The following is a 14,847-nucleotide window of genomic DNA, read 5'->3' on the forward strand; positions in this document are numbered from 1 at the left end:
TTTTTGGCAATTTGGTTACATCCCAGACTAGAAAACAATATTGAAGGAATAGTGTTCGAGGAGAATTCTTCTTTACTCATAAGAAGGTATGGTGTACACTCTGATAATATTATCTTTATATAATTTATGGTTTTTTCTTATCAATGTTTGTTTGATTTGTTAGGATGTTGTAATTATTTAGTACCTTAATGTATTTTTATACTCTTAGTACTAGGTTTGCATGCTTCTATAATATGTTAAATTTTCAACATTTGAAATATTTGTAACACATTTTCAACATTTTGAATTCTTTTACTACTTTATTAAATTATGAATAGTTAATTTTTAAAACTTAACAAGGCGTACCATGCATCGGGACGAATGCCATGCCTTGCCCTATATCAGGTAAAACATCTCGCATTGCGCCCCTCTTACACTATTCATATGAAACTAGTTTTATTTGATGTCCTCAGACTTCCAATTTCCTATTTTACAAGAAATCCAAAAGCACTATTTGCAATACTATGGATTGAAAACAATGGAAAGTATGACACTCAAGCCCGCAAAAGTTTTATGAATAAATACAGAATTGCACTTTGATGTTGCAGAAAACAAAGTAATCATCATTTTCTTCAACAGCCGACTTTGATGCTTTCAATGCCAGTGTAGAATCTCTCTTACCGGCTTGTAAAGTTTGATCTTGAGGAAGAAGCCATAGAGGAAAAACCACCTGGTTTTTTTGCAGGAGAAATTTGGCTGGAAAATTTGAAAAATTAAAAAGAAGATTAGAGAATAATAGAATACAGTATGTTGAAGCATCAAAACTGTAAGTAGATCTTTACCTGTGGCTGTGATTTCTTTGCACAGCCTTATTCTTCATAGCTGCGAGATTCTTTACTTCTCGACTGTAAGAAACGGCAGAAACAGAATCAGCTACCTGAATAAAGAGGCCCTTTCAAAGAAGCAGAGCTAATTGAGCAACTCACACAAATACACATACAAGTTACTAGAAATGTTAAACTTCTTAACGCAAAATTTTCCAATCAAACTGCATATAAGCTGAAGACCAAGAAGATACATTCGATACAGGCCCATGAACATAGAGACAGTTGAGGACAAATTTAAGAACACAAACACCAACACTGGGAAAGATATCCAATATGGAGTGGGGGAAAGAGTGCCTATAGTTGCATGAATACAATATCAGAACCATGTGTTCCAAGGAGGCCAAACTTACCTGTTTACAAACTCTATTTTTGCCTTCTTCATCAAGGTACTCTTTGTGTTGCAAAAACTGCTACCAGGTCCACTACCTACAAATTACCTATTTACTCAGGAACAAATAGAGAAGTAACTTATTACCTTGTAAGGTGTATCTTATGACAAAATACCATACATTCTCCAATAAACATTATGTATTGACTTTGACAATGAAAAGGGATCTGAAGAAAACATGAAGCGTACCCCAAAAGCTTCTTTTATTGCTAGAAGGTGGAACCTTTGTGCAAACTCGAACTTGTCGGCTTTGCCGTTCTACAAAGACAAAAGAGACAGTCCGACTATAAGCCAAATATAATGGTAAACTTATACCATATCTCCACTACAACAGAAATAAACTAAGCAAGTTTCAAGAACTAGATATAGTCAGATGTGATCACGACACAACCTATCACCATAATAACCAAATTAAAATTCCTGAGGGGATTTGCTTAAATACTCTTGAGCTGGTACTGAATTTTGTAATTCATTCTTAAAAGTACTAGGAGAGGATGGTAATACTTACTGGGAAAACAAATCAAAGAACAAAGAAAACAGAAGTAAAGCACATACTTGCATCTTCCTTTTGATACAATTCCTTGATTCTTTCGAATGACCTTTGTTGAGTCTCCTCCACTTCTTTTGACTTTGCCTGCAAGTAAATTTTATACCCTTTTGTAAATGTTGAATGATTTGATAACCACAATAAGAAAAAGATACGATCTAATACTAAACATACTGACATACATCAAAATAAAGGAGTAAAAAGTATGGAATGGGAGAACAAGATATGAAACGATAAATCACCTCATACAACAGTTTCCATTTAAATGTTACTTTCTTTTGCTTCATTCTCTCAACCACCTGATTGGTGCTCTTCTCACCGAACTGAATCTGGTAGAACCTCTTCCAAAGTCTATCTGTCACTTGACTGAGATCTCTTCCCTGAAAGAAGAATTCAAAAGTTAAAATTTTTAGCCTGCTCTGTAACACGGCAAGAGGATAACCTAAACATAGAGTTTCTTACTTGTGTCGAATTCTCCACATGTATTAACTGTTCAAGAGAACAGTGAGGCAAAATGCGCTCTAGTAGATGAGAATCTGTTTCACCAACATCCCCTAGGTATCTGACATTATCTATAGCTGTCTGAACACATAAATCTACCAGTGAAGGAACCATACGCCTCATTGTTATACGTTGTTTATGCCGACTAAGTGCTCCAATCTATTCTGGCCAGTTACACCTTCACAGGAAAAGCTAATCAGCAGCAAGAAAAAATTGGCAGAATATAATCCAAATTTAGAAACATTTAGTAGATCCAATAGTAAGCTAGAGTCCAGACAAACAACTACTTCCTGCCTCGAGGCCTCTAACCTTCTGCACTTTTCTTGCTGTACTCCAAAAAATAATTTTTGCACATATATAGTTGAATTTTCTTCTTTCACGTTACAGGTTATGAAAAGTTACGAAACGATGCTTCTGTATATTCCTTACTCCATAATTCCACACATGTTGAAACTTAAGCAACTCTCAGTAATGTAGCACACCTCTGACTCCACTTAAAAAATTATTGCTTTAGGAAATACTAGAAAAGACTCAAAATAGTCCCTCTTTACCAGTTTATTTGATCATATTTCCTTTTTGGTCCGTTCCAAAAAAATGACCCTTCCTATATTTGAAAACAATTTACCTTGAGAAGTTTTTCTAGCCACACAAATGGACACATAAGTTTCAAAAGTTGTCTTTTTTTCTTTCTTTCTTTTTTAAACTCCGTATTTGAGAAGTTGTCTTTTTTTCTTTCTTTCTTTTTTAAACTCCGCATTCAGTCAAATAGTTCACATAATTGACATGGAGAGAGTAAAATTTTCAGAAATTTAGAATTCGTGGATTATACATAAAGCAATGATCTAAGGCGTCGATTAATCCTACAGTAACCGTCCGGAAGATTATAAGTCAACGGTAATTATAATTAACAGATCAAATCAACTGGATCATTGAATTTCACAAAGCTGTAGGCATAACATTGAAGTTGCAATCAAATAAGCGTGAATTAAGCATAAGAACTTCAGGTATATAAATTTACGGATCGAATTATCAAATTATTACTGAAAACAGGAACTAAAAGAGAACTGAAACTCACCGGCACGTATCGGAGCTGAAATTCGGCCGACGGACTCCGACAAAGAAAAATCTGAAATCTGAACTTGGGAAAAAGGAATTTGAATTGCAAATATGATTTTTACAAACTTGTATGCATCGGAGGATTCATGAAAAATACTGAAAATAAAAGAATTGATCGATTGATGGAAGAAGACGAAGGCGCCGATGAGAGGTTGGTATATCCCCTAAAGTAATATCGAAGGGGTTGGAGCACGTGTTTGTACGCGCTGTGGCTGGCAGGTAAATATGGGGCCTTCGAATTTGGATTGAAAAATTCGGGCCCAAATTAGTAAAAAAGCAGTCTCCAGGTGGGCTTTGGAAGAAAAGAAGCGGACTCCTTGTGTGATTGGCTTACAGTTCGTACGGGATTAGTGAAAATAGCACGGGCTAGCCAATTTTCAGACTAGTAACTAAAAATAGTCAGCATTTTCAAAGTCATTGAAAAATAATCATTATTTTACTGAAACACAAAAAGTTTCAGCATAATATGCTCAATTAGGAGCTCCTGCGTAAAAACTTGCAGCATATTATGTTAGAACTCTAGCGTATGGAAAGTTCTCCTGCGTATAGGAATGGCAAGCGGTGAGGGGCGGCATAGGTGCGAGTATTTGACCAAAAAATATAGATCTTGGTTCAAATAATTAAATTTATAGAAATAAGGGTTAATCTTAGCTAATAATAATATCACTAGACGAAGTTTTTAAAGAAGCAACAAATATTAGGTAGATCTGGTCGAATAATGGCGATAACATGCAATAAATACTTTAGAAACCAGGTATAACAAAATAGCATTTAATGATAAAGAACAACAATAAATGACATTTAAGTAAATAGAGTGAATGAGTCACCCAAGAAAGGAAGGAATAAGTGGATGTTCCTCTGGACAATGATGAATGATAGACAAATCCTTGAATATTCGAGTTATTCTCGAATCTGATGGAAAAGTATGGACAAAAATCTCAGTGAAAAGGTGATGTTTGTATCTTAGCAAGTGAGAGCCTAATCTTTAAGTCAAAGTGTGTTCTTTACAAATGAATATCATAATTCCCCTACCATTGCCTCTTTTCCTATTTATATGGGACATATTCATAAGAAACCTTAATAGCACAACGTGTAGAGAATATTCACTAGAATATTCTATCCTGAAAAATTAGCCGTTACAGCTCTATCAACGCTACTCGACCTCGACCCTTGTTGACACCTCGACTTCGACTCTCGTTGACTCTTCGACTACAGACTTCGCTGCTTCTTGGGCCATCTAGACGAACGACGACTTGAGAACTCTTCCTTTAATACTATCTCGGCTAAAATATTCTAAAGACAGATTTTGACCCATACAGTTAGTCCCTCCGCTTATTGAAGCCGGCTTCTGGCGTGGTCAATGAGTGGATTTTGTTCGTTGTGGTCGAAACAATCGAGCGAGCTATGCAGGTCGTGGTGATTACGACGAACTGGCAATGTGGCCCTACGGGGGCCATGACGAGGCCAATGTGTATTGTAATTTCCTGCTCATACTCTGTCAAATTCTATTATAGTTTAAGATATCGTCCCACAAAGACTGGATAATCTATGCTACAACTTGTATTTTTTTAACTACTATTGAGAGAATCAAATTGATGAAAAGTGAGTGAGGTTTAAAAATTGTTAATTACTTAAACAAAATAAATAACTTTTGGAAGATTTAAAATTTTTAAAAAGAGATGGGAATTATTGAATTCACTTGATAATATTACTATAATAAAATCGCAATTTCTACATTTATTTCTTTAAAGAATAATTGCTTATTTTTAATACAATTATATTTGATCACTAAGAAATAACCAATTAATAACACTCTGTGAGGATTATATTAATTAATCAACTTAAGACTAGTGACGTTTAAACCGAAATATTTTTCTTGCTTGAATTATGCTAAAAGAAAGTAAAAACTTCGTGAGAATATTTTTACTAAGGATCGATAATCTTGCCTACAATAATTCCTCTGTGAGAATTAAAACTGAGGAAAATAACATTACTGACTTGAAATAATAGTCTACTAAAAAATTAGTTTCACTCTACTATTTTATTCATCAGTTATTATATATTAATTTTGCTCCGTGAGAATTACAAACTTAATATAAGTATAACTTAGAGATAAAATATGTAGACATGATAATAGAGTAATTAAAAACTATCATTCCAGTACATTATGAAATGTGAATAAGAAGTTTCAAGCCAAAAATATATAAAAACTGAGATAGTATTATAAAATATATCAAGCTTCATCAACTATCCCAACGAAAAGAGATTACTCCATTATGGAGTAATAAACGCTAAAAAGATATTTAGAAAATTAGAAATATTTTTACTACAAAAAAAGAAGACATGGACTAGTTCTTGTCTTGCAAAGATTAGATATCCTTATACAAAGAGAGCTTGCTATTTATAGGAAAAGATGAGTAGTTTTTGTCATGTTCCACTTTTGCCAATATGAAATCCATGTATGCGAATGTCACGACCCAAATCCATTAAAGGTCGTGATGGCGCCGGACACCTCTGTCAGGCAAGCCAACACTAAATAATTAATTAAATTCTCATTTTTATATTTTGAAACCATAAATTTCCTTCAATTTAACTAGTAAAAAGATGAACTTTGCAGAATAATTAATAATATTTTCAAATATTATACTAAATATTCCATAATAATCCCAGAACCCGGTGGTCATAAGTGCATGAGCATTTACTAGGAATTTAAAAATACAATACAATAACTGTCCGGAATACAAATTTGGACAGAAAAGAAAATACAAGTACTCTGAAGGAGACTCTGCTGGCTGCGGATCGTCTCATAAGATGCAGCTCACCTAAGTCCCCGTATCAACCACGCCACTGCGCCCACAAGGCCACTGAACACATATGTGCATGTACAATAAAATGTACAGTAAATATAATATGAGTATGAAAACAACGCGTACCCAGTAAGTATCCATTCTAACCTCGAAGAATTAGTGACGAGGGGTCGACTTCGACACTTATTAGTGGTCCAATAATATCATGTACAGTAAAGAAGTGAATAAATATGAGACAGAGTAAACATATGAAACAAACAAATATAAAATACGTGGTGCAATTCCTCTCTTTATAATTTTACTCAAGCTCTCAACTAGCAAGTTCCCTCCGTAACCGCGGCATCTCTCTCTCTCTCTCTCTCTCTCTCTCTCTCTCTCTCTCTCTCTCTCTCTCTATATATATATATATATATATATATATATATATATATATATATATATATATATATAATGAATTTTATCAAAGAAGTTGTCATGATTCAAATCAAGGAAAAATTCCTCAGATACACTGCTTCTTGCCAAATATTACGCACGATTCCATAAGGATAATATATATAGGAAATGCCGAGGCGTACGGCCTAATCAAATATAAAAGTAAATTGTGCAATGCCGAAGGTCGAACAACGTGAACCATAGATGCATCTATTAACCTGCCGAGGCGATCGACCCGCTCCCATAAGAGTAGTAGAAGGAAATACCCCGTTCGCGAATCATACGTGCGATGCGGTTAAATATAAATTTATTAATAAATCATAATCCTTTTCTTAATTCTTTTCAAAATAAAGATAATTCGACGTGAAACTTATAAGGAAATTTTCCTCGCTCGCGAAACATACATGCGACGCGGTTACACACAGATTTCTTAAGTTATTAAAGTATTCATTAATTCTTTTTAAATTACGAATTTCAAATGAAAAACCTTTAAGTTCCAAACTTTTTCTCACTTTCAACTCCTTTCAAAACATTTGATAAGCTAAGTCAATCTCGCTTCATCTCAAGATAAACAATAAACATAAATTAACAATAATATCAACAAGGCATGGTGTAAGCCTAAAACTACTCGGACATAGGCATAGCTAGTAGCTACGTACGAATTCTCGTCACCTCGTGCGTACGTTGCCCCCACAATTAGAAGCACAGAATAATTTAGTTCACCTATGGAGTTAATTCCCTTTTACAAGGTTAGAAAGGAGACTTACCTCCTCCCAAGGCCTACTTCCAAACTCAAGAATGCGCTCAAACCCTCAAATCAGAGCCGAACGATCCAAAACTATTCAAATAGTATAAAAACTAATCAATATATGCTCAAGAGTTCATATTCTAACTATTAAGGAAATTTTCCAACTCTAAATGCAAGATTCCTAAAATTGACCCTCGGGCCCACATGCCCGAATTCCGAAAATTTTCAAAGAAAGTTGTTACCCATAACCTTAGGAACATAATACATGATTTTCACTAAGTTTCATAATTATTTTCGTCGTAGAATCTCATTTTTATCAAAACCCTAGGTTTTTTTATCTAAACCCATGATTTTCACTAACTTACATGTTATAATCCACTCACAAACTATGTATTTAACTTATATTAAGTAGAAATTACTTACCTCCACAAGCTAGGTGAAAATCCCTCTCAAGAAGCTCCAAAATCGCCCAAGGAGTGAGTGAAAATGTGTAAAAAAAAATGGTCTAAGTCCCGTATTAAATGAACCTCACTGCCTCCAGCTTTTTCGCACCTACGGTGCCTTGGCCGCACTTGCGGTACCGCACCTGCGGAGAGGCCATCACAGGTGAGCATTTTCCCCTACTGGCCAAGCTTCGCACCTGCAAGCTCAAGGGACCGCAGGTGCACCAAAACCTCCGCACCTGTGGTGCCTGGGACTATCCTTCTTTCTTCACGTCTGCGGCTCGTAGCTCGCACCTGCAACTCCACGCGTGCAGGTGCTGTCCCACTTCTGCGGAACTCGACCGCATCTGCGGTCCAAGCCTCCCCCAGCAAAATTCACTTATGCGAGTCCTTTCCCGCACCTACGGGCTCGCACCTGCGGCCCTCTTCACGCTGGTGCGATTACACCAGATGCCTAGCTGCCTCAACCCTTCCTCAAATTCAATTTTCGATCCGTTAACCACCCAGAATCCACCCGAGGCCTCCGAGATCCCGTCCAATCACACCAACCAGTTCCAAAACATAATGTGGACCTACTCGAGGCCTCAAATCTCATCAAACAACGCAAAAATAATGAATTACACTCCAATTCAAGCTTTATGAACTTTAGAACTTCAAACTTCCTCATTCGATGCCGAAACCTATCGAATCACGTCCGATTGACCTCAAATTTTGCACACAAGTCATATTTGACATTACGGACCTACTCCAATTTCCAAAATCATATTTCGACCCCGATATCAAAAAGTCCACTTTCGGTCAAACTTCTCAAAAACTTTCAAATTTCTAACTTTCGCCAAACGACTCCAAAATGACCTATAGACCTCCAAATCCACTTTCGGATGCGCTCCCAATACTGGAATCACAACACAGAGCTATTCTCAGACTCTAAATTCCAAACGGACATCGATAACTTTGAAATGCACTTCAACCCAAATTTATGAAATTCTTCCAAAATGCTAACTTCCACAATAGGCGCCGAAACGCTCCCGTGTCATCCAAAACCCGATCCGAACATACTCCCAAGTCCAAAATCATTATACAAACCTGGTGGAACCTTCAAATCCCGATTCCCAGGCCGTTTACTCAAAAAATCTAATCTTAGTCGATTCTTCCAGCTTAAAGCTTTCGAAATGAGAATTTTTCTTTTCAATTGAACTCCGAACCTCCCGAAATTCAATTCCGACCAGGCGTACAAGTCATAATGCCTAAAGTGAAGCTGCTCATGGCTTTAAACGGCCAAACGATGCGCTAGAGCTCAAAACGACCGGTCAGGTCATTACATTCTCTCCTACTTAAACGTACGTTCGTCCTCGAACGTGCTAAGAACTGTTCTGGAATTGTCCGAAATCGCTAACACCTCGTGCACCTATCCGTGCTACCACAACTCAGTTGAGCACATTTGCTCGAAAAAATCTAAAGATTCTCCCTTTTTACTAAGCCAAATAAGCCTTAGAGCCAAATTCCAACACCCGGAATTCTCTACCAGGCCTGTTTCCAACATACGAACACTATATCAATCACCACACAACGTACCAAAACATGATTGCATACCTTTGCTGAATTAACACCATGCACCGCATAATTCACATGACCATAATAACATTTTCTGATAATAATAGTCAACATTCCACGAATCTGATGCTCACACATACCTCATGACTCATATAAGTCCTATTCCAACTCTTGCAATACTGCTACGACATAAGAGATATGTAGAAATTCATGACCAACTGCTGAGTCAATAATTCATTGAGTTCCTTCTCTTGACAAGAACCATTGCCTCATTATGAACCAAATAACTATATTTTCTCTTTAATATACTTCATATAAATTTGATCTCACTGATTTCAGGTCCAATAATCTCGTCTCACCCAGCCACCTCAGACATTGCCAAAAGTCTCATATGATGCCACAATGGGCCAACAAGTTACAAACTCAAACGTAATACATAAGGAGAACGAACTCTGGAAAGAAGCACTCGACCCACATAACTAATTGAACAACCGAAAGGATGTTATGAAACTTCCTCAGAAAATGGGAAACAAAACACAAGAATAGATATAGGGGACTGTACTCAACATCACACTGTTGCGGCGTGCAACCCGATACAAACAACATACCCGTGGCGGCGTGCCACCCGATCTACACATAAAATCTATATAAGGAGATACTTACCGAGCTAGAATGCTCATTACTATAAAAATACCCGAATATCGGCCACAAGCATGCCAAGTGCATAATACCATCCCTGGGGAGACAGATAGATCCATATGCTACAAAAACTCAAGCACAACTATGGTGCGATATATGATCTGAATCTCGAGAGTCATCCTGCTCACATAACACCATCGCTATGCGGAACCTCAACACATATGAAATTTATCAAGCCATTTCACAACTCACATGGCACAATCTAGTATTACATGAAATAGCCGACGACGAAACAACATCCAATGTCCGAATACTCCTCCATAAGGAGTGCTATGCTGAAATGAATACATCCAGCTTGATATAGAACCCACGTTCACATTTAGATCCATCCATAGACCTCAAGCCGATTCTGATCATACCGCACTAGGCTAGTAACCTTCCAAGGATTCACCACAATCTTTACTATGACATACAAGGACAACCATCAAATCCGGAACAAACTTTCATAGTCCACCACCAAATGAACCTAGCACCTTTTAGGAATAAATTCTCACATTAATGATAGTACCACAATCTCCATACTTGGTTTTCAATCTTTAATCAATTAAGTGACTACGTGTCACACTTATACCATCTTCCTGTGGATACACTTCCACGATCTTCCGTATCAGGAAACAAGTCTGCACATCCATACCACCAGCCGCACTAATGTTGTAAAGTGAATCAAGGATCCGCAAATCAATACTCAAAAGCTCTTACACATGACACCGATCTCAGGTGACGCTAAAGACAATACCAGCTTACTCTTGTCACACCTCCTTTTTCTACCCCACAAGGATATAAGGGAGTTTTTTTTAATTAAAGTAACAATAATCGAAATGTGATTATTTATATTCAAATTCAGAGTCACCACTTGGGATAATTTATGGTGTCCCAAATCACCGGTTTAAAATCCTGAATCGAGGAAGTTTGACTCTATTTATGGTCCACGAACACAGAAGACCGTGTAAGGAATTATATTAACCCGGGAGAATGTGTGAGGCACTCCCGAGTTTCGTGGTTTTAGCACGGTCGCTCAACTATTAATAATTGGCCTCGTTATCTGATTTATTACATGTTTTAAATCTATTGTGCATTTTTAACTTTATAACCGCTTTTATTTATTTAACCGCTTTTTAGGATTTATGGAATTATTTCTGGAACAAGTTACGATGTCGTACACTTGTCATTTTGGTACACATTGCGAACCGCGTCACGTGAAATGCACCCGCAATTTACAACATATTTATTTTAATTATTTATCAACATTATGGACGGGTCACATGAAATGCACACCCGAATTGAGATTTACGTATCGTGACCATGCCACGGGAAGCTTACCCATAGTCACGATGATTTATTATTACTGATCGCGCCTAAAGCAAGCTACGATATTCATAAGTTATTTTCCTAAACTACTTCAAGATTATCATAAGGCTAAAGTTGTGGAAAATTATTGTGAAAAAGTCTAAACTTTAATTAACGAGAATTAGCATAACTTCAGTAAACTCCCGCATATATCCAAAGAGATTTGACAATATCTTTCTTTGCACGGGAGGATTTTCCACTACTGCCTTCTATAGATTACAACCAAAGCACACCAAATAAATATGACAAATCATTTTGTACTAGTAGAAAACAAAAGAAACTTGTTTATGGTCTCATTATACTAGAATTAAAGTAGTTCTAAAAGAAATGCCATTTAATTTCAAGAAATACCACAAAATTCTAATCAAACAAAAGAAACGTAATATGGAAGAAAAAGAAATACACAAAAACTGACTGCTGAAGAGAAGAAACAACGTTATGAACCTCGTCGGTTGATGGAACAATACCCGACGAACTATTGATTGAACTCTGAACTGGCGACCTCGACGGATTGAACTTCGCTATTGTTCACTCGATGTTTGGATTAAAATTCCCTGCCTCCCTCGCATTCTCGTTCTCTCACTATTTCTTGCCTCCGTTTATGCCTGTGTGCGTGCGTTTACCCAAAGAGTCCTAGATCTAACAGTGGACGGAGGTGGATGGCTTAGGCGTCGAGAAGGGTGAGTACCGTTCTTCTCTTGATTGTGATTGAAATATTAAATTTTCCACATTCACACCCTTGATCTAGCTACAATAATTTGGGTAGTGAATATTTGACACTACTTTTCCTATTTCTCAAGATCAACTACTACAATAGGCACAATCAAGTATATTGCAGAAGCTTGGAGATTAGAGGACTACCGTTCTTTTTCATCTTGGAATTGGGGTGCTCCCGTTTTTGAGTTATTTTCAGCTGATAGCTCTAAGTAGTATTAGTTTTGGGTTATTTTCAGGTTAGGGGTATAGACTCAAGAATTATGGGCTTGAGAATTATATTAGGCCTAAAATGGGTTGTTTGAGCCCAAATTTTATTCTTTCTACGTGAACGACACTAAAATACGACCTCATTTACTAATTAATCCTATTTAAGTAAAATAACTATTAAAATAAGATTAATCATTAAAACAAACCTATTTTTTGGTATTTTCAAATATCATATTAAAATAAAAATAAAGTAATATTTTTATATTTTTTTAATTTTATGAAAGGTATATAAACTAAATGCACCTAAAAAGAAGAAATATTTTTGTAATTTTTATTTTGTGATAAAATAAAGTAAAAGGGTCAAAACTAGTTAAAATAACTATATTAGACCTAAACTAAATATTTAAATACAAAAATGTGTAAAATCTTGGGGAGGGTCAAAAATTACATGTCTACAACTACCCCTCTTTGACTGGAAACACAAAGTATTTTCAGACAAAGAACGACTAGACAGGTTTTTTGACCCGACCCCTATTTAGGGAGACCAAAAACTAAGAGAAAGGAGAATGTGACCGAGCCCCAGTATCTGAGCTGCCTACATATCTTTAGCTATAAAGGAATTAGGCCACGTGTAGTTCAAAAGTGAATGAGGTGATGGAGTATACTGAGGTGGAGAGCCGGTCGAGGTGCCGTTCCGTCAAGGTTCCGGTCCGCAGTCCTGTTATTACATCAAAATCAAAAATGAAAAACTAGCTAAGCCTGTCAACTATAAGTTACAAGACTCCTATCTATAAGTCTTCTGAAGCTTGATCTTGAGTCTTGAATGGTTCTTCCTGCAGACTTTAGATTTGAATCTTGACGCTTGATAGCTGTAGGTGCTAGTTCATTCTTCTTCGGATCAAAACCGGACATGCAATGCTCGTGATTTTAGCCATGTCTTGCGCAGTTCACATCTTTCTCTACTTCTGCATTTTGGATTCACTTTTTTCTTCTTTTTTTATTCTGCATTGTGGCTAACTTTAGTTGATCATCTCGGACTGTTGACTTGCATTCTTGCCGCGAACTTCTGCTACTTCTAACTTGAATTGAATTCTGAAATGACTTCCCTTGTTCTCCATGTGGGTGCCTGTTGTCGATACTTGAACTGAATTCCCTTGTTCTCCAGGTGGGAGCCTGATTTCCAAAACTTGAACTGTATTCCCTTGTTCTCCAGGTGGGCGCCTGATTGCCAAAACTTGAACTATATTCCCTTGTTCTCCTGGTGGGCCCCTGATTGCCAAAAACTTGAACTGTATTCCCTTGTTCTCCAGGTGTGCACCTGATTGCCAAAACTTGAATTGTATTCCCTTGTTCTCCTGGTGGGCACCTGATTGCCAAAACTTGAACTATATTCCCTTGTTCTCCAGGTGGACGCCTGATTGCCAAAAACTTGAACTGTATTCCCTTGTTCTCCAGGTGGGCGCCTGATTGCCAAAACTTGAACTGTATTCCTTTGTTTTCCCAGGTGGGCATCTGATTGTCGAAACTTGAACTGTATTTCCTTGTTCTCCAGGTGGGCACCTGATTGCCAAAACTCGAACTGTATTCCCTTGTCCTCCAGGTGAGCGCCTGATTACCAAAGCTTGAAACTGTATTCCCTTGTTTTCCAGATGGGCGTTTGATTGCCAAAACTTGAACTATATTCCCTTATTTTCTAGGTAAGCGCCTGATTGCCAAAACTCGAACTGTATTCCCTTGTTCTACAGGTGGGCGCCTGATTGCCAAAACTTGAATTGTATTCCCTTGTTCTACAGGTGGGCGCCTGATTGCCAAAAACTCGAACTGTATTCCCTTGTTCTCCAGGTGGACGCCTTGTTGCCAAAACTCGAACTGTATTCCCTTGTTCTCTAGGTGGGCGCTTGATTGCCAAAACTTGAACTGTATCCCTTGTTCTCCAGGTGGGCGCCTGATTTCCAAAACTTGAGCTGTATTCCCTTGTTCTCTAGGTGGGTGCCCGATTGCCAAAACTTGAACTGTATTCCCTTGTGCTCCAGGTGGGTGCTGATAAATAGGGATTGTGATGCATTTTACACTCCTTCTTGCTTAAGTTTTAATTAGAAATGTGTACAAAATAAGTCCTAAAGGCTCACAAGTTGTGCTTGATTGCAGGTTTGATCAACAAGGTGACAAGGTGTCAAAAACCAGCTCAAAAAGGAGTGAAACTTGCACAAGTACCAAGATAAGATCAAGCTCAGTCAAATAGAAGCCAGTGCGGCCGCACACCGTTCAGTGCGGTCCACAAAAGTGAAGTTCAGAGAGGTTACTTTTCAGGCCATAAGGCAATGCGGCCACAAAGGTTTTTGTGCGGTCCGCATTGGGTTCACCGCGGCCGCACTTGATTTCATCCGGTACGCAGAGCCAAGGTTCAGAGAGGTGGCATTTTGGAGGATAAAGCCCAATGCGGTCCACGATCCATTTCATGCGGACCGCACTAGA

At 37.5% G+C, this 14,847-nt stretch overlaps 1 protein-coding gene across 1 annotated transcript; it reads right to left on the reverse strand.

Annotated features, from left to right (window-relative positions):
• Positions 1-422: 422 nt before the first annotated feature.
• LOC104248366 (uncharacterized) lies at positions 423-3,582 on the reverse strand. Its single transcript, XM_009804617.2, has 8 exons — positions 3,378-3,582; positions 2,264-2,480; positions 2,044-2,181; positions 1,810-1,888; positions 1,444-1,512; positions 1,217-1,292; positions 822-884; positions 423-735 (listed from the first exon to the last, which is right to left on the reverse strand). Exons 2-8 carry the CDS (start codon positions 2,423-2,425, stop codon positions 657-659), a joined length of 666 nt encoding a protein of 221 aa, XP_009802919.1. The 5' UTR covers positions 2,426-2,480; positions 3,378-3,582; the 3' UTR covers positions 423-656.
• Between the last annotated feature and the right edge of the window lie 11,265 nt (positions 3,583-14,847).

The sequence above is a fragment of the Nicotiana sylvestris genome, chromosome 7, assembly GCF_000393655.2.
Source record: "Nicotiana sylvestris chromosome 7, ASM39365v2, whole genome shotgun sequence".
Lineage (NCBI taxonomy): Eukaryota > Viridiplantae > Streptophyta > Magnoliopsida > Solanales > Solanaceae > Nicotiana > Nicotiana sylvestris.